The 15,804-nt window shown below is 58.7% G+C and overlaps 8 protein-coding genes across 8 annotated transcripts; 4 read left to right on the top strand and 4 right to left on the bottom strand.

The window, feature by feature from the left end:
• Positions 1 to 472: 472 nt before the first annotated feature.
• Positions 473 to 1,639, top strand: BDY17DRAFT_245085 (CrcB-like protein-domain-containing protein; the record flags this gene model as incomplete). The annotated part of the gene is made up of 1 exon (XM_033730602.1): positions 473 to 1,639. A coding segment is annotated over one exon (1,167 nt), but the record flags the coding sequence as incomplete, so codon positions are not given.
• Positions 1,617 to 2,866, bottom strand: BDY17DRAFT_291031 (Alpha/Beta hydrolase protein). Its single transcript, XM_033732601.1, has 3 exons — positions 2,559 to 2,866; positions 2,262 to 2,500; positions 1,617 to 2,202 (listed from the first exon to the last, which is right to left on the bottom strand). Exons 1-3 carry the CDS (start codon positions 2,718 to 2,720, stop codon positions 1,662 to 1,664), a joined length of 942 nt encoding a protein of 313 aa, XP_033592757.1. The 5' UTR covers positions 2,721 to 2,866; the 3' UTR covers positions 1,617 to 1,661.
• BDY17DRAFT_291030 (PalH/RIM21-domain-containing protein) lies at positions 2,860 to 5,475 on the top strand. Its single transcript, XM_033732600.1, has one exon. The coding sequence runs from the start codon at positions 3,203 to 3,205 to the stop codon at positions 5,375 to 5,377; it is 2,175 nt and encodes a 724-aa protein (XP_033592756.1). The 5' UTR covers positions 2,860 to 3,202; the 3' UTR covers positions 5,378 to 5,475.
• On the bottom strand, positions 5,476 to 6,842 carry BDY17DRAFT_291028 (ribonuclease T2-like protein). The gene is made up of 3 exons (XM_033732599.1): positions 6,244 to 6,842; positions 5,951 to 6,181; positions 5,476 to 5,894 (listed from the first exon to the last, which is right to left on the bottom strand). Exons 1-3 carry the CDS (start codon positions 6,469 to 6,471, stop codon positions 5,565 to 5,567), a joined length of 789 nt encoding a protein of 262 aa, XP_033592755.1. The 5' UTR covers positions 6,472 to 6,842; the 3' UTR covers positions 5,476 to 5,564.
• A 1,184-nt stretch (positions 6,843 to 8,026) lies between these two features.
• BDY17DRAFT_291026 (uncharacterized protein) lies at positions 8,027 to 9,630 on the bottom strand. Its single transcript, XM_033732598.1, has one exon. It carries the CDS (start codon positions 9,450 to 9,452, stop codon positions 8,247 to 8,249), a length of 1,206 nt encoding a protein of 401 aa, XP_033592754.1. The 5' UTR covers positions 9,453 to 9,630; the 3' UTR covers positions 8,027 to 8,246.
• Positions 9,631 to 10,156: 526 nt separating this feature from the next.
• BDY17DRAFT_315108 (uncharacterized protein) lies at positions 10,157 to 12,349 on the top strand (the record flags this gene model as incomplete). The annotated part of the gene is made up of 3 exons (XM_033735882.1): positions 10,157 to 11,425; positions 11,484 to 12,074; positions 12,140 to 12,349. 3 exons carry the CDS (start codon positions 10,157 to 10,159, stop codon positions 12,347 to 12,349), a joined length of 2,070 nt encoding a protein of 689 aa, XP_033592753.1.
• A 712-nt stretch (positions 12,350 to 13,061) lies between these two features.
• Positions 13,062 to 14,543, top strand: BDY17DRAFT_245796 (Cullin binding-domain-containing protein; the record flags this gene model as incomplete). The annotated part of the gene is made up of 2 exons (XM_033730664.1): positions 13,062 to 13,192; positions 13,856 to 14,543. The coding sequence occupies 2 exons, from the start codon at positions 13,062 to 13,064 to the stop codon at positions 14,541 to 14,543; spliced, it is 819 nt and encodes a 272-aa protein (XP_033592752.1).
• A 147-nt stretch (positions 14,544 to 14,690) lies between these two features.
• On the bottom strand, positions 14,691 to 15,776 carry BDY17DRAFT_343114 (EF hand superfamily Ca2+-modulated protein). Its single transcript, XM_033738034.1, has one exon. The coding sequence runs from the start codon at positions 15,633 to 15,635 to the stop codon at positions 15,060 to 15,062; it is 576 nt and encodes a 191-aa protein (XP_033592751.1). The 5' UTR covers positions 15,636 to 15,776; the 3' UTR covers positions 14,691 to 15,059.
• Positions 15,777 to 15,804: the final 28 nt, after the last annotated feature.

Raw genomic sequence — 15,804 nt, 5'->3', positions numbered from 1 at the left:
CCAAGCGCGCGACGACTACTACACCCCGGATCCACGTTCGTCCAGCTCCAAGTCGCGCTCCAGGCGTGACGCGTATGACGAACCGCAGGACTATGAAGACCTCAACGAATGCGCCATAGCCCGCCCGGTCGAGGCGGATGACGATGATGATGGCGCCCGCTCTCATCGCCGGGAGCCGCAACTCGAAGACGACCCCTCCTATCGAGACTCTGCCGAAGCCTCGCGTTCCAGGAAGAGCTCGCGCCCACGCGAATCGGCTCGTCGGCGCCGCAACATCCCGCAAGGCAAGGAAGATCTTACCGAAGTCGCTGCACCGCCGCCAGTGGACAGCTCCCCGAAGAGGCACGATCCCAACACTCTCGAGAGCCAGCAGACCCGACGCGATCCATCACCTGATGAAGCAGCAGACTCCCCTCCCTTCCATCAGCCGAAGCAGCCCGAAGAGTATCGCTCACGGGAGCGCGAGACGCCCAGGTACCTCACCGAGCTCTACACCGTTTCCTACCTCATCTTCTTCGCCATCATGGGAACCCTGGCCAGACTGGGCACGCAATGGATCACCTTCTACCCCGGCACCCCCATTGTCACTCCCGTCATCTGGGCCAACTTCGCCGGCTCCTTCATCTTCGGCTTCCTTGCCGAGGATCAGGCTCTCTTCCGCCAGGACTCCCGCCGCGATAGGAGGGAGGAGGAAAAGCAGATGAACGCGTCTGCCGAAGACAGAGACCGCCGGAAAGCCGAGCTTACGAAACGCAAGAAGGCCATTCCACTCTACATCGGGCTGGCCACGGGCTTCTGTGGTAGTTACACCTCCTTCTCCTCCTTCACCCGCGATGTCTTCCTCGCCCTCTCCAACAGCCTTCCCACCCCAGTCAACCATCCACATCCTGGTATTGTCGCGCCGGCGCCCTCAAGTGCAATCGCTCGCCACGACGGCTATTCCTTCGAAGCATTTCTGCAAGTCATAATCTTCACCATCGCCCTCTCCATTGGAGGGCTTATCATTGGCGCGCAGGTCGCAGCATTCGCAGATCCGATTACCCCCAGAATCCATGGACGCTTTGTGCGCAAGTTCGTCGACCCAGCCGCGGTGTTCCTGGGCTTCGGCTGCTGGCTGGGTTCCATCTTCCTCGCCATCTGGCCTCCCGATCGACCGGGCGGCCCGTTAGGCGATACATCTTGGGCGCAAGAAAAGTGGCGCGGCGAAGTGCTTTTCGCCCTCGTGTTTGCACCTCTGGGCTGCCTTTTGCGCTTCTACGTCAGTCTGAAGCTCAACGGCTTGGTCCCTGCTTTCCCACTCGGCACGTTTGCGGTCAATATGTTTGGCACCGCGATCGAGGGCATGTGCTACGATCTGCAGCACGTTGGTGTTGGCATCATGGGCGGGCTTGGTGGGGGCCGGATAGGATGTCAAGTGTTGCAAGGCGTGCAAGATGGGTTTTGCGGATGTCTGACTACCGTCAGCACTTGGGTGGGCGAGATCAACGGATTGCGACGTAAGCATGGCTGGGGCTACGCCTTCGCCAGCGTGTTGGGAGGATTTTGTTTGATGGTGGTCATAATGGGCAGTGTGCGGTGGAGCGTTGGCTTCTCGGGCACTGTATGTGATACTGGATACCCCAATAAAGTTCACGGTTAGATGGCGTGATGCTACAATCGATCTAGGATGCCTTTCCGACATGCTCGATCCATTCCAACACGTCCTTCGCAATGACCTCGGGGCATTCTTCCGGCAAGAAATGGCCATACCCATCCTCCACCCCGTGGCACTTCAGCTCTCCCTCCACCCAGTCTTTCCAGACGGCGGAGACATTGTGCATCCTGCCCAGATTCGCTGCGGAATAGATGACGAGCGTTGGCACCTTCACCTTCTTGCCAGCTTTCTGGTCGGCTTCCTGGGCCTCGGGCTCGCCGGTGGCGCCCCATTTGTAGTCGCCACAGCTTCCAGCAATGCATTCGGGGTTGTTGAATTGGTGGGAGTAGTGATCCCAAGCATAGTCTGCCTGGAACCTCTTCACGCCCTCCTCGTTCCCGCCCTTGATTTTCTTGAGGGTGAGGTTGCAGAAGTAGCCTCCCCCCATCGCTTCCAGCATTGTTGGAGCCAGGTCGGTGGCGAGGAATGGCCAGTGGAAGTAGGCTACACTTGCCTTTGGGTTTGAAAAGACTTGGTACTGAACGAGGGTGGGGACAATGTCCATCAGGCTGGGGGAAAGGGTTAGAGATGAGTACCCAGGGCCGCGATATCGAGGACATGGACGTACATTGCGGCTTGGATGTTATGAGAGGGATCCCGGTCTACGAGTAATCGGTGGCCCAACCGCGCACCCCGATCGTGACCACACCAAATGACCGGTCTGTCCTTCCCAAAGACTCGGTGGAGCGCTTCCATTACAAGGCCACCAACGACACGCTTGTCGTAGGATGGCGGGAGGGAAGAGATGCCATATCCAGGTTGCTCCGGAATAAACAGGGAAATCTTGTCCTTGAGCAACGGAGCGAGCTGATGATCGTCAGCAAGAACATCTGGAGCTTAGGAGGGTTGAACATGAGAGTAATACGTGTCGCCACATGTAGCTGGACTGGGGATAGCCATGGACGGCGCACAGCACAGGGCCGGAGCCAGTGTCGTGTGAGTAGCTCACGACAGTCCCGCCTGATGAGGTTTGGGTGTTGTTCTTCTGCAGGAACGAATGCAATGTCCCCAGCGTCTGGTCAGCCATGATGGCGTTAGATGGCTAGGGTTAGGGGACGATAGTGTGATATGCGATACCACGACCGTACTTGAAGAGGATGGTGTTGACAACGAGAAGATTGGACCGGGTCAAATGCAGAAGACGCCAAGTATTAGTTAACAAGCAAGGCGAATGGGCGAGGACATGATGATGTCGTGCCTCTACATGCAGCAATTGATGCTCGTGGCTTATGTAAGGACTAGTGGGGCACGGGGACTGGCGGCGGGAGGAACAAGGTTTTCCCGAACGCGGCGCAGGCCTCGAATCGCATCGCTTCATCGCATCCCCAGCGCAGCGCAACCTCTTCTCCCTCCGTCCACCTCCACCCTCTCTCGCACCGCCTCTTCGCCCTCCTACGCAACTCCCTTCCTGCGTCTCCCGGCCCCGCCACCCCCTCTGCGCTGCCATGGCCGTCCCTCCCGACTGACCCCACGAGTGTCGCAAGCCGCCTCCCGCCGCCCGTCGCAGCCATGCGTCGTCCCACTCCCCTCCTACCCAAGCGCCAGCTCTGGGGCACGCCGACCACCTCCTCCACCACCTTCCTCCAACACTGCACCCCCTTCTCCCTCCCCTCCAACGGCGTCATCGCCTTCGCCGGCACCGCCATCACCCTCACCACCGATGCCATCTTCAACCCCGAGTGCACCGGCGTCGCCATTGCCGACATTGCCTCCATCGCCAGCGGCGAGCCCTTCTACGCCTCCACCATCCCGCAGACCTATGTCATCGCCGCTGCCACCGTCATTGCGTGGATCTTGGTCGTCATGCTGCTCATCACCCCGCGCACCAACTTCCTCGGCCAGTCCGGCACCGCCCCCGGCTTCAGCAGTGGCCATGGCATCATCGGCGGCTCGACCGGCGCCAACACCGACCTCATTGGCATCGGCTCCCGCCCCTGGCTGCAAAAGGTCGCCGCCTTCACCTGCGCCATCTCCCTGACCATCGCCACCGCAGACACGTTCAAGTTCGCGAGCCGCCAATATGCCGTCGGCTACATCGATGCCCTTGTCCTTCGCGACGAGGTGCTCGGCTCCCTGGAAATCCGCATCATGCGCGTCATCACCGACGTCTTCATCTGGCTTGCCCAAGTGCAGACGCTGATTCGTCTCTTTCCGCGACACAAGGAGAAGGTGCTCATCAAGTGGATCGGCTTCGCCCTCATCCTCTTCGATTCCGTCTTCTCCTGTCTCAACGCCTTCGTCGTCAAGCCGCAGCATACCCCGCGCCAGTTCTACGACGCCATCCCCGCCCTCTCCTATCTCTTCGAGCTGGCCGTGGGCCTGCTCTACGCCGCCTGGGTCATTTACTACTCCATGACCAAACGCCGCTACGCCTTCTACCATTCCAAGATGCCCAGCATTGGTCTCGTCGCCTTGCTCTCCCTCACCTCCATCCTCACCCCCGTCGTCTTCTTCGTCACCGATGTTTCCAATTCCGATGTGGCCTCCTGGGGTGACTACTTTCGCTGGGTCGGTGCGGCCGCTGCGAGCGTGGTGGTGTGGGAGTGGGTGGAACGTATCGAGGCACTGGAAAGAGATGAAAAGAAGGATGGCATTCTCGGGCGCGAGATTTTCGACGGCGATGAGATGCTGGACATTACGCCGAGCGACGAAGTCGTTTGGGTGAGTTCCCGTCGTGCACGCAGCGCACTCTTCCGCCGTGACGACGATCGGGATGAGGACGGCGGCGGAACTCAGTCCAGTGCACTGGAGAAGGGACTGACCAGCGTTGCCCAGCGCTTTCGTATTCGAACAAAGGCATCGTCGTCCCCGGACACAGTACCTTCGGGTCAGGAGGGAACGACTCAGGTGTCGACGAGTACTATGGCCGAAGTTGCACATCCCACCAATCCCTCCCCGAGTATCAAGTTTGGCGCTTTACCCCGGCCACAAGAGCTAGCCGAAGCCCGTGAGCCATCGGACATCACTCCGCCATCTCGGGTGATCAGCCCGATTAGCAGGGCAGACACGACGAGCGCTGCAAGTACAGTCTACGTCGTGCAGTACAATCCGGCGGCCGACGTGCCGCAGCCGGTGAGGAGACGAGTAGATCCAAACGGCAACACCGAACAAGAACGCGCGCAGGCGCAAGCTCGAGCTCAGCAACGGCGGGCGGGAAACACCGCCGATCCAGAAAAAGAAGGGCCTGTGGTATCGGAGGTGGAAGAGCCGTCTCACCACAGGAGACGGACCAGCGGCAGCTGGCTGGCTGTTTCGAATCCATTCAAGCGGAAACGCGCATCGCCTCCCGCCGAGGTTCAACAGGCGCGCAAAGAAGTCACTGGACGGTCTACAACTACGGCGACCTCGACTCCGAAATCCTCGTCGTGGAACATGAAGAATCGCATGGGAGTGTCGGCCGTAGGGCTGGGCCAAAACGCACGCGAGAAGAAAGCAGGCCGTGGACAGAGCGAAGAACTGCCGGTAACCATCATTCCTGCACAACCACGTGACAGTGTGAGGACTTGGAGGCCCCCCGACTCGAGCAGACTCGATGCAGCTGCCGTCCCGGAGAACACGGCCAGCAACTTGGCCGTGAGTGGAGAGATGTCCCCACGCCTCTCCAGCACCACCTCTGAGAGAGCTTCGCCCGCGCAGACCCGTTCACCCACTCCCCGGCGAAGTTCCGTTGAGGATAACGATTGATGTTATATGAACAATAGACATGGTACATTCAAGTCGATTTTAGTGTAAATACGAAAAATCTAGCACGACCCGCGCCAGGCGATGGTCTTTTCAAGGCAATTCTCCCGCACCCATTTCCATCCCCAACTCCTCTATGCTGTTGGTAAACGCGCGTGTGAACAAGAAAACAAGCAACCGCTTTAAGCCCTTACGGCTTCGGCAGGTACACAATCCCGTTCGACGGACAGGTGCTGGCGCCGCCAAGGGCGGAGATGGAGCTTATCTGGCCGTTGGCGATGGAGCCCGCCACGTTGTAGTAGTACGCCACGCCGGACAGCTTGTTGCCGTCGCAGTAGATGTACACCGGGTGGCCGTGCTGCGCCTTGAGCGCGCCCATGATGACGTTCGCAGTGTAGGTGGCGGCCTTGGAGGGCACGATGCCGGCATCGCGCAGCCACAAATATGTCACGTCGTTGCGGTAGAGGTTGACGGCGCGACGGAAGTAGGGTGGCACTTCCTGTCCTTGGACGTAGCCGGCCTGTTCGTTTGCAGTCAGCGGGTGAATCGACTATTGGCATATGGGCAGAAGCTTACCCCGAAGCAAGTGGGACTGAGAGTGGAGAGACATGTGCCGTACGTGTCCCAGGCCTGCGCCCAGACTTCGTTCTCGGTCAAGCCCAGGGTGGAGGAGGACTGGTTCAGCCAGTCGGTCGACAGCTGTGTTCGCAGCAGGGTCTGCTTGAACTCGCCCAGGATGTTGGAGATGTTGGAGTAGGCGCGGGAGGGGTCGCAGTTTTTGACAATGTTGCCGTTGCAGTCTGCGGTCTGAAGGGGCATTGTGCGTTAGTAAAAGGAAAGCGTAGAGTTGCGTCTTGCATGATACGCACCAAGAGTCCGCTGATGGTCCATGTCTCGGAGGGGGATGAGGAGCTGTTGTAATCCCAGGTTTGCGTGTGGATGAGTGTGCCGGCCGGGGCATTCACGCAGCACAGATTGGCGGATGCAGAGATGTTGTGGCAGGACACGAGGTTGTTGGTGCAGGTTGTCTTGGCGGACACCGTGGTGAAGGCGGTGGCAAAGGCGAGCGCCTGGAGGATGGTGGTGGCGGACAGCATGATGGCGGGTGGAGCAGGCGGCGAGGGAAGGTGTATTATTGAGAATGAGACGGACGAGGGGCGCTGTGTGTTCTACTGCTTGTACACTTCAGACGAGCGACGAGACGACGGACGGATGATGTGAATATTTATACGCCTGCCATCGCATTGCAGGCGATCTGCGTGTGAGCAGCCGGGTGAATGACAGCCTCGTTAATCGGCCATGCGGTGACGTGTGACCAACCAAGGAAGTCGGGCACATCGTCGATAAGTTAGGATGGCCCAGGAGTGGTAGAGAAGGGTAGAGGGAACCAGACACGCTTCGCTTGCGGAGAGTTGTCGACCGAACCCTGAATTGCGAGAACTCTACGGTTCGCTTGGGGCAGGACCGACCCAATCACCCGCTTGGGCGAGGGAGAAAGAACGATCGGGGTTGCATAGTGACAATCGATCGGCATAAGGGCTCTCGGAGGACGGGCAATCCGTCCGACTGGCGTATGAATGATTGACATCTAGACCTGTCTGCGGCAAGTGTCTTGAATGCGCGCAGCTGTACTGTGTACTATACGGCCCTGCGACGCCGAGTGAAGATGTGTGCCGCGGTGGCGAGTAGGGTTCGGTTGGAGTGTCTACAGTACAGTGCGTGATCACTGCCGGCATCTGCCCGGCTTGAGCCACCTCGTCACGGCAATGGGGTTGGCGGCAGGTTGAGGCGTGCGGCGTTCTTGATCCATGTCTGCCGGAGTGCCATGGCGGGCACGGGGAGGTGGATGAATGCTTGCCTGGCTGTGCGGCTGTCGGGAGACGCACCGCCGAGCGAGCCTTCGCAGCCACACCTCCGCACACTCTCAGCCTGACACGGCCTCGCTTAGACACTTTGCCGTCGTGCCGCTAGAGCCGCCGGCGGTCTGGCCAGCCACGCAGCACGGTAGCGTCGTATAATAAGATTCAGCGCTGCATCTGTAGAAGAGCTCCGGAAGATCTTCCAGGCTCGACATTCCCTTCCAGCCCTGGTCTAGAAGACTCGCGACTGCTCCGGCAGTGATTCTCTTGCTCTCGGATCTCTCGGCGCCGGCCGTCAACCCCGATGCAGCAATGTGTCTCCGGGGGCGGGAAGAGTGACAAGTGGAGCCTCGCGTCGGGTCTAGCCCGGTCCACCATGCTCTTTAGCCTGCGCCCATAGTCCGACGCCTTCTTCGTCCACTCCCAGCCTCATGGCAGTGAGAGTTCTGCGCCAACGCGACTCATTCCTGTCACCTGCAGCGTGCCGCCCGCTTTTGCCGGCGCCACGAGGCTGCCTCCGCATACCCACCTGCCCTTTTCACCATGTCGGATTCCGGCACTCGCGTGTTGGCGCCGATCGCACCCTCCAAACCTCCTCGACTCGGACGCTTGAACTGGTCTTCCTCATGCTTATTCCTCTTCCGGCCATCCTGCCGATGGCTGCCTTGTATACAGGAATCCCCTTTAGGTCGTTTGCCGAAAGCCCCTGGCTTTGAACTCCCTTCAGTTAGGTAGCGATGTCCAGAAAACCTCATCCTAATCGAACCATATTCGACGGCGTCCTCTACCCGAAAGACTACAGTATGGAGTTCGAACACCGTCCTTCATTGGGACTCGGCACCTGTGCTATACTCAGGTTGACGGCCAGCCTAGCTCGACAAGTGGTCGGCATCAGCCTGAACTGTCTTCTGCTGACTCGTGAAATGTCTTGCCATTGAAACGATGAGCTTTGTTACTAGTAGAGACCCACAACCTCCTGCCACTGCATAGTAAGCAGCCTCCTCGTGAACCATTCATGATTCGGTTCGAGTTTTCGCTATGGACGTCTTAGACCGCTTTGCTGTGGCCGTCTTAGAGTGCTTTGAGCCCCTAGTCCGACTTGACTTTGCGGGTGGATTTCCCGACGATGCACCATTCGCAACGAGAGTGCAGTGTGTCGAGGATACGCCGCGGGGCGCGGGGACATACTGAGGTGCTGGGTTGGTGTCCACAATCGGATTGCATCCCGGAAGATTCTTACCGGGACTGTTGACGTTCTCGCGGAAGAACGTGTTCAACTTGCACTCGCTCGCCGGGGTGCTCCGCGGTTCGAAGTTGGGGCAGGTGCCGATGTCTTCATTCCCGTAGCTGCCTTGCGGACATTGCGCCAGCAAGGCAGGGATGGCGCCGTCCTTCCAGCCTGAAAAGAAGTCGAAGTGCCAACCATAGCCAGAAGCATCACCTTGTGAAAGAACGAAGGAATCTGGCTTGACGGCATCGTAGACGGCATCGAGATTGAACGTGTTCTCAATGAAGATGTGAGGCAGCCGAGTGGGATGCGATGGTGGACACGCGCCGTTTTCGATGTCGCCGGAAGGGTAAATGACATGGGCGGTGGGATCGGCAGGGTCAAAATCCCCGCCGTTCCAGCAGTGTGGGAAGTGGATGGCGCCATTGAAGCCATCGACATTCGGGCAATTAGTGACGCCAGTGGGAAAGCCTCCGCTCGTTCCTTGATTCATCCCGACTGCTTGGTGGCAGATCCATTGCGTGATGTTTTGGCGCTGGAGGTTGGGATGCGCGGCGCGTAGGAATGGATCGCCGGCAAGCATGCGAAAGCCGTGAGGAAACTCGAAGGGATCGCGTGGCGTGCCAGTCCCGGCGTTCTTGTAGTAGAGTTTGTGGCCGTTGGTGGGCACACGGATGTAGCCCGTTCCATTCGATGCTTCCATGTATAGCGCGGGGTGCCAGTAGATGCTGTTGTCGGCGGCATTGCCTTGGTTGGAGGCGTCGGCCACGGTGGTGCAATCGGCCTTCTGCAGCGATTCATAGCTCACTTCCGGGGCGAATGCATTGCTTCCGAAGATCTGATGTACATGCTGGCTGATATTGCCCGGAGACACGATGGGGTCGGCACGCTCAACAGAAGTGTCGTCGCCGCCGGGGGTGTACATGACGAACTGCTGGGTGGCGGCATTTGACAGAAGGCATGCCACTCCAAGGAGGAGTGTGGTTCTCATGATGTGCGTAGAGTGAGCACAACAAGGGAGGCAACTCAAAAGGAGGTAGTAGTATTGCAAATGGAATGCCAGAGCCCGGCCGCGTGGAAGAGAGAAAGATAAGGACTGCAAGAAGAAGAAGGGCAACGAATATATGAAGCTATGAAAGAAACAAACGCGGTGGTGAAGGAGGCCCAGTTGTCCCTCGTATACCTGCGACATACCTTACTTCAGCCATGTCTTTCGTTCTGAATAGACAGGCTTCAGTCCTGCAATCAGATAGAGTGTTGCAGGAGTGTGGGTTTCAGCGCCACCAGCTCGTTTGCAGGCACGAATGTTTCGCGACAAAGATGCAGGATCTGGAGGCATGGGCGCCAGAGCTCATGGTGCAATCATCCCCACCACATCCGAAGGGTAAATCTCCGGCTGGTCAGCCATGCCATGTACGGCGATGGAAAGGATGTGAGCGAACGGAAGATTTGATGGTGAAAGAGCGCGAGAGGGTGACGTTTCCACGCGGCACGCGGACGGCGCCAACCAATCAAACCCCAGTGGGCCTTACGACATGACTCGCGATGCCTTCGGAAGCTGTGCGGCTTCGAGGCTGCTTTCCTGACCGACCGTCTCACCTTACACCTGCACTCGCCATCACCAACCACCCGCCTGCCATTGGACAATCTCCGCCCGCTCTTCTTCATCCCGTCTGCAAACGTCCCTCCCTTCCGATGTCTCTGTTCGGCGACGAGCCCGACTCGCCCGCCCGCCCCAAATCCTCCCTGTTCGATGACGATGCGGCAGCGAAGACCAATACCAGCTCCTCCATGTTCGGCGACGACAGCACCGCCCCCGTGGATGCTAGCTCGCCATGGGGCTTCACCCCCAAGAAGAGCACGGGCAGGCGGAGCTTAGTCAAGTCGCTCTTGGCCAATGCTGATGTCCCCGAGCTCTACGTCGATTCTTTCGATCGCCTGCAAGCCGGTGGCAGTATCTCTGCTGCTCATACGAAACAGCTTCTGTCTGATTGTGGAATTAGTGGGAGCGCGCAGAATCAGATCTGGGACGTCGTATCGAGTCGCGGCGAGAGCGCGACGTTGGGAAGAGATGAATTCAACGTCACGCTGGCCTTGATCGGCCTCGCACAAGAGGGGGAAGAGTTGAGTTTGGATGCAGTGGATGAAAGACGTCGAAAGCTGCCCCTGCCCTCCCTACCAACACCAAAACCCACACAGCCCGCGCCTTCTTCACACTCCCCGGCTCAGTCCGGCGCCCAGGCCTCCCCGGAACGACACCGAGGCACGCCGAGAAAGCCCTCCTTCGGCGCTGCATTTGGCGAAAACGATCCGTGGGCGAGCCCGGAAATGCACAAAGGCCATGGACACCTCAACGGAGTGGGATCTGCCGGCGGCCAGCGTACAACCAGCAGCTTCACCACCCACGCAGCCGAACCGTCGGATTCCACTCCCACAGGTACGTACAACTCCGCCCCATCGGGCAACAGCGAAAGTGCGGCATGGGGCGGGCCCGGGTCGTTCGGCGCCGAAGGCGGGCTGGGAAGCTCGGCCGTGGGAGGAAGCGCGGGAGGATTCGGCGATGGCGACAATGCCCCCACCGCACCCCATCGTGCGGTACCTCCACGGGCGGCAAGTAAAGGGGCAGAGGAGGTGGTGACGGTGAACATCTTGGACGAGAAGGAGGGCATGTTCCTGTTTCAGCACCGGAATTACGAAGTCGCCTCGGTTCGTCGGAACAGCAAGGTGATCCGGCGGTACAGCGATTTCGTCTGGCTCCTAGACTGCCTGCACAAGCGGTATCCCTTCCGCCAGCTTCCACTACTCCCGCCGAAGCGTGTACAAATCAACGGTAACCATCTAGCCGCGGACTCGTCATTCTTGGAGAAGCGCAGACGGGGTTTGGCAAGATTTGCAAACGCATTGGTGCGGCATCCAATCTTGAGGGAGGAGCAATTGGTGGTGATGTTCCTGACTGTGCCTACGGTAGATGCAAGATCCCCTGACCCTTACCGTTGGTCTGCGGCATACTGACAGTACACAGGAGCTTGCTGTGTGGCGCAAACAAGCGACCATCTCGGTGCAGGAAGAGTTTATTGGCAAAACTCTGCCCCCGGCGCTGGAAGACTCGCTTCCCCAAAACCTGCATGACACGTTTGACACAGTGCGTGCTGGGGTGCGGAGGTCGGCAGAGCTCTACATTGGATTATGCAATCTGGTCGAGCGGCTGAGCAAGCGAAAGGAAGTGATTGCATCCGAGTATGCACGGTTCAGCCAAAGTCTCACCAGTGTGAGCGAGTCGAGCGCGGATACGTATGCGATTGATACGAATGACGTACCTCTCCTGAACGAGGGCATGAAGGGCACGGCCAAGCACCTGAGCACGTCGCAGGCGCTACACGAGGATGAGGCGCGCGCGTGGGACGAGGGATTGCTGGAGGATCTGAAGGCGATGAGGGACAGCCTGGTGAGCATGCGAGACATGTTCGATCGGCGGGACCGGTTAGCAAGGGACAACATCCCGCAGCTGGAACGCAAGATCCAGGCAAACGAGCAGAAGTTGCAAGGCATCAAGGCCAAAGGGCCGGCGGCGAAGGCTGGAGAAGCGGAAAAGGTGGAGAATGCCATTATCAATGTAAGTGCGAGCGGCAGTGGGGAGAGTGCAAGAGCGGTGGGCAGAGGCTGACAGAGGCGGCACAGGACAAGCAATCCATCGTGGAGCAACATGCGCGCGGGGTGTTCATCAAGGAGTGCGTGCGGGACGAGTTGCTGTACTTCCAACACACGCAATACCGCGTGTCGCGCCTGCACCAGGACTGGGCGCAGGAGCGGGTGAAGTATGCGGAACTGCAGGCGGACAACTTCCGGGGGCTGGTGGAGGCGGTGGAGAGCATGCCGCTGGGGGAGTGAGCGGTGGGAGAAGGTGATGTGATGATGGCGGAAGTGCCGCGTTCTTGTGGTGGCACATGAGCCCAAGCAGATCGGGTAGTTTGCATCTGTGATAGATGAGCAAGACGGACAGTCCTGCGACGGGGCGTGAACGGCATTCACTCGAGCTTGATCAACGGAGCATTGCATTGCATTACACCTGATGCATCAGCAGTGAATGGCGTCGTTGTCCGTGCCCGACGGTTGCCTTTCTCGTTCCTTCCCCCTCTCACCTTGAGTCGCGCCTTCCCTCCTCTACCCCCTTCTCGCATGCCGCCACCGCCACAGACTTGGCGGGAATACATCGCTGTTCTGCAGTGAGCCAGCGTGCAGCGAAGCAGCGGCACAGGCGAAGATGGCGAAACGACGTGCTGAGCACGGCGACGATGTCGACACAGCCAGGAGTAAGGTGAGGAAAAGCGGGGGGGAGACTGCCGGTAAGTTGCGCGCTCTTGGCGCCCGTTTTATTAATCCTCCGTCCATCGCCAATCCATGCCCCGCCAACGTCACTCACCTCACCCTCTCGCGCATGGTGCACGCCGTCGCACCACCACCCCTTCGCCTTCGCATCCATCCATCCATCCACTCATCCATCATCGACATCTCCTCCATCCGCGACACACATGCCTCGTCACCGATAGCAGGCCGCCTACAATCTGCCCCACCGCACTGACTGACACTCCGGGAAGCCGACATGCCCCCATCCTACAGCAGCGCGCAGAAGAGCGCGCTCGCCGAGTTCACCCAAGTCACGCAGTCCGACAAGAACGCTGCCTCGAAACTGCTCAAACAGCACAACTGGAATGTCGGCGCCGCCATTAATGCGTAAGTCTGGCTTTCCTTTGCTCTGCTCTGCTCTTGCTTTGCTTGGCCCTCCCCTCTTGCACCAAGTGAATTATGGAAAGTGGCAATGGGAAAAGAAGTGGAAAGTGGTGGGCACTCAACGAACTTCACCTCCGCCTCCTCTGCACATCACATCATACCGCAACACATCATCACTCTCACCCTTCCCGTCATCAACTCCTGGTCTGCTGCTCCACCCGGGGCGTCGATCATTCTCGAGGCACACTACAACCGCCGCTGCCATGGACTTCGAAGGCCCCATGTTCGATGAGGACGAGCAGCCCCTGCGCCCTAGCGTCACGCAACAAGCCTTTGCCTTCTTGATGGAAACCCACCACATTCTTAATGTCGACCGAACTGCCAATGACTCGCTCCTGGAAGTCATGATCATCCCAAATTATGGCGTGGCTTACATCCGCGAGGCTTGGTTGGCCAATGTGCCGAATCTCGACCCCTTTGTCAAAAAATTCCTCGTCGACTTGGCCGGTTACAGAGAGAGGGAGGCCCTGGAGGGGTACGTCGCGGCCTCGGTCCCACGAATGCCGCCTCCGATTAGATAGCTTCAACCCCTTGCACTTCCCCTTTACCCGTGCCTTGCTTGACGTTGCAGCCCGATTATCATGCTAACCCGTCTTTGACCTCCAGATTCTTCTCCAACGCATCCAATGGCGCTCCGAATCCAGTGCACGCCAACGCCAACAAACTCTTCGACAAATACCGCGATGATCCCAAGAACGATCCGGATGAGATCAACATTGAAGGCACATCGAAGATGCTGGGCGAGATGACCATCGGCGTGGAAGACATTAGCGCCTTCATCTTCTCCGAGCTCGTCCAGTCGCCCGCTCTCGGCAAAATCACGCGCGAAGGCTTCGTCGATGGCTGCTTGGAGACAAGCTGCGACACTCTGCCCAAGATCCGCAACGTCGTCATCCAGCGACGCTCACAACTCTCCGCCGATCCCGACATCTTCCGCAACGTCTACAACCACGCCTTCGTCCTCGGCCTCTCCAACAATCAAAAATCCCTCTCCCAGGACGTCGCCGCCGAGTTTTGGTCGCTGCTCTTCTCGTCGCAGGGCTTCGCATGGCGCACAAGAACCAGTCCGTGGTTGGAGTGGTGGCTTGAGTTCCAAAAGGAGAAGTGGAACAAGGCAGTCAACAAGGATCTGTGGCGGCAGACCTTGACCTTTGCCGAGCAGACGATGAAGGATGAAACGCTGGGCTTTTGGACGGAGGAGAGCAGCTGGCCGAGTGTCATTGACGAGTTTGTGGAGTGGGTGAAGACCGAGAAGAGGGGTGGAGGGGGTGACGAAGCTATGGATGTTGCGTAGGCGCGGCTGGAATCTGGCTTTGTGCTCTCGGCATCATTTCGCGTGCAGACAACACACGACTCCGACCACCGGCATAGCTGTCCTCATGCATAGGCGGCTAATGCGGCATTAGCGATTGCATCTTCAAATGAGCGTTATCAAGTCACACTCCATTGTTCTTGAAATTTCCCCTATCGTGTGCTATGAATGTCTACGCAGCGTCCAATGCTGGTGCGCCAGACGAGCTGCTTGCTCCACGATCGGGTGGGCAGATGCATGCTCGCGTCTCCTGCCCTGGAGGCTTTTCTGCGCAATTGACTTTGGCAACCGGTAGCAGCTAGGGGCTGTTTGGTGGCGGCGAAGCTGACAGCCATGTCAAGGCCCAGCTTCGTACCTCTTCGTAGAGCCCGGCTGAATGATAAATCTGGTATCCGAAGCGGTAGAAGTGGTTGGCCGTGTTGTAAGTGTGTAGGATGCAGGACCAAGCAGAGACCGACGAAAGACGGCGTGCCCTTGCACCCCATCATATGTTGCCCCTCATCCAAACACGCCAGCGCGTCTCATGACCCCTTCAAAATCCTCCATGCTCACTCCTCCCAGTCCGCCAGCCGTAGCCTCCCGGATCATGTCCTTCATCACATTCTCCGGTACATCCTCCCGCAATTCCTTGGCCACGCGGCGCAAATCGTTCAGATTGATCTCCCTGTCCTGGCCCTTGGTGAACAGCCGATACGCCGTCGCAACCTCCTCATTCACCGCGTCAGGGTCGTCGTGCTTCGCGTGCAATTTGAGCGCCGCCACGGCCACAAAGGTCTCGTAGGCCACCCAGCCGGATGCATCGGGGTCGACGGTCTCGATGATCTCCTGCAACTCCGCCTGGTCGGTCGGCGGGACGTTGAGGGCAATGAGGCAGCGGCGCACGTCGTTGGTGGCAATTACATTCTCTTTCGCCTTGGCTTCTGCGCTCCGGGCTGCGAACAGGTCAAAGGCATCTTGAATCTCGCCCTCTTCCTCGGCTGTGATGTTGTTCTCTTTGGCGAGTTTGGACCGTCGCTTCGTCGCTGGTTTGGCGGCCGATGCGCTCACCGCCGGCTGCTTGCGTTTGGGAGGCATTGCCGGGGCATCGAGGGGCTGTCTGGGTGATGCGCGAGAGTGCGTCAAAAGATGAAATGCGACGAGTGTGGGGTGAGGTTGAGTGGTGCAAGCGAGATGTGAAACGGTGTGACGTCGCGAGGCCAAGAAAGGAAATTCCACAACATTCACGTCCGTAAACTCGACTTCA

The sequence above is a fragment of the Neohortaea acidophila genome, assembly GCF_010093505.1.
Source record: "Neohortaea acidophila strain CBS 113389 unplaced genomic scaffold BDY17scaffold_2, whole genome shotgun sequence".
In the NCBI taxonomy this organism is placed as follows: Eukaryota; Fungi; Ascomycota; class Dothideomycetes; order Mycosphaerellales; family Teratosphaeriaceae; genus Neohortaea; species Neohortaea acidophila.
The sequence above is the reverse complement of the archived record's forward strand: the minus strand, read 5'-3'. Positions and strand labels throughout refer to the sequence as shown.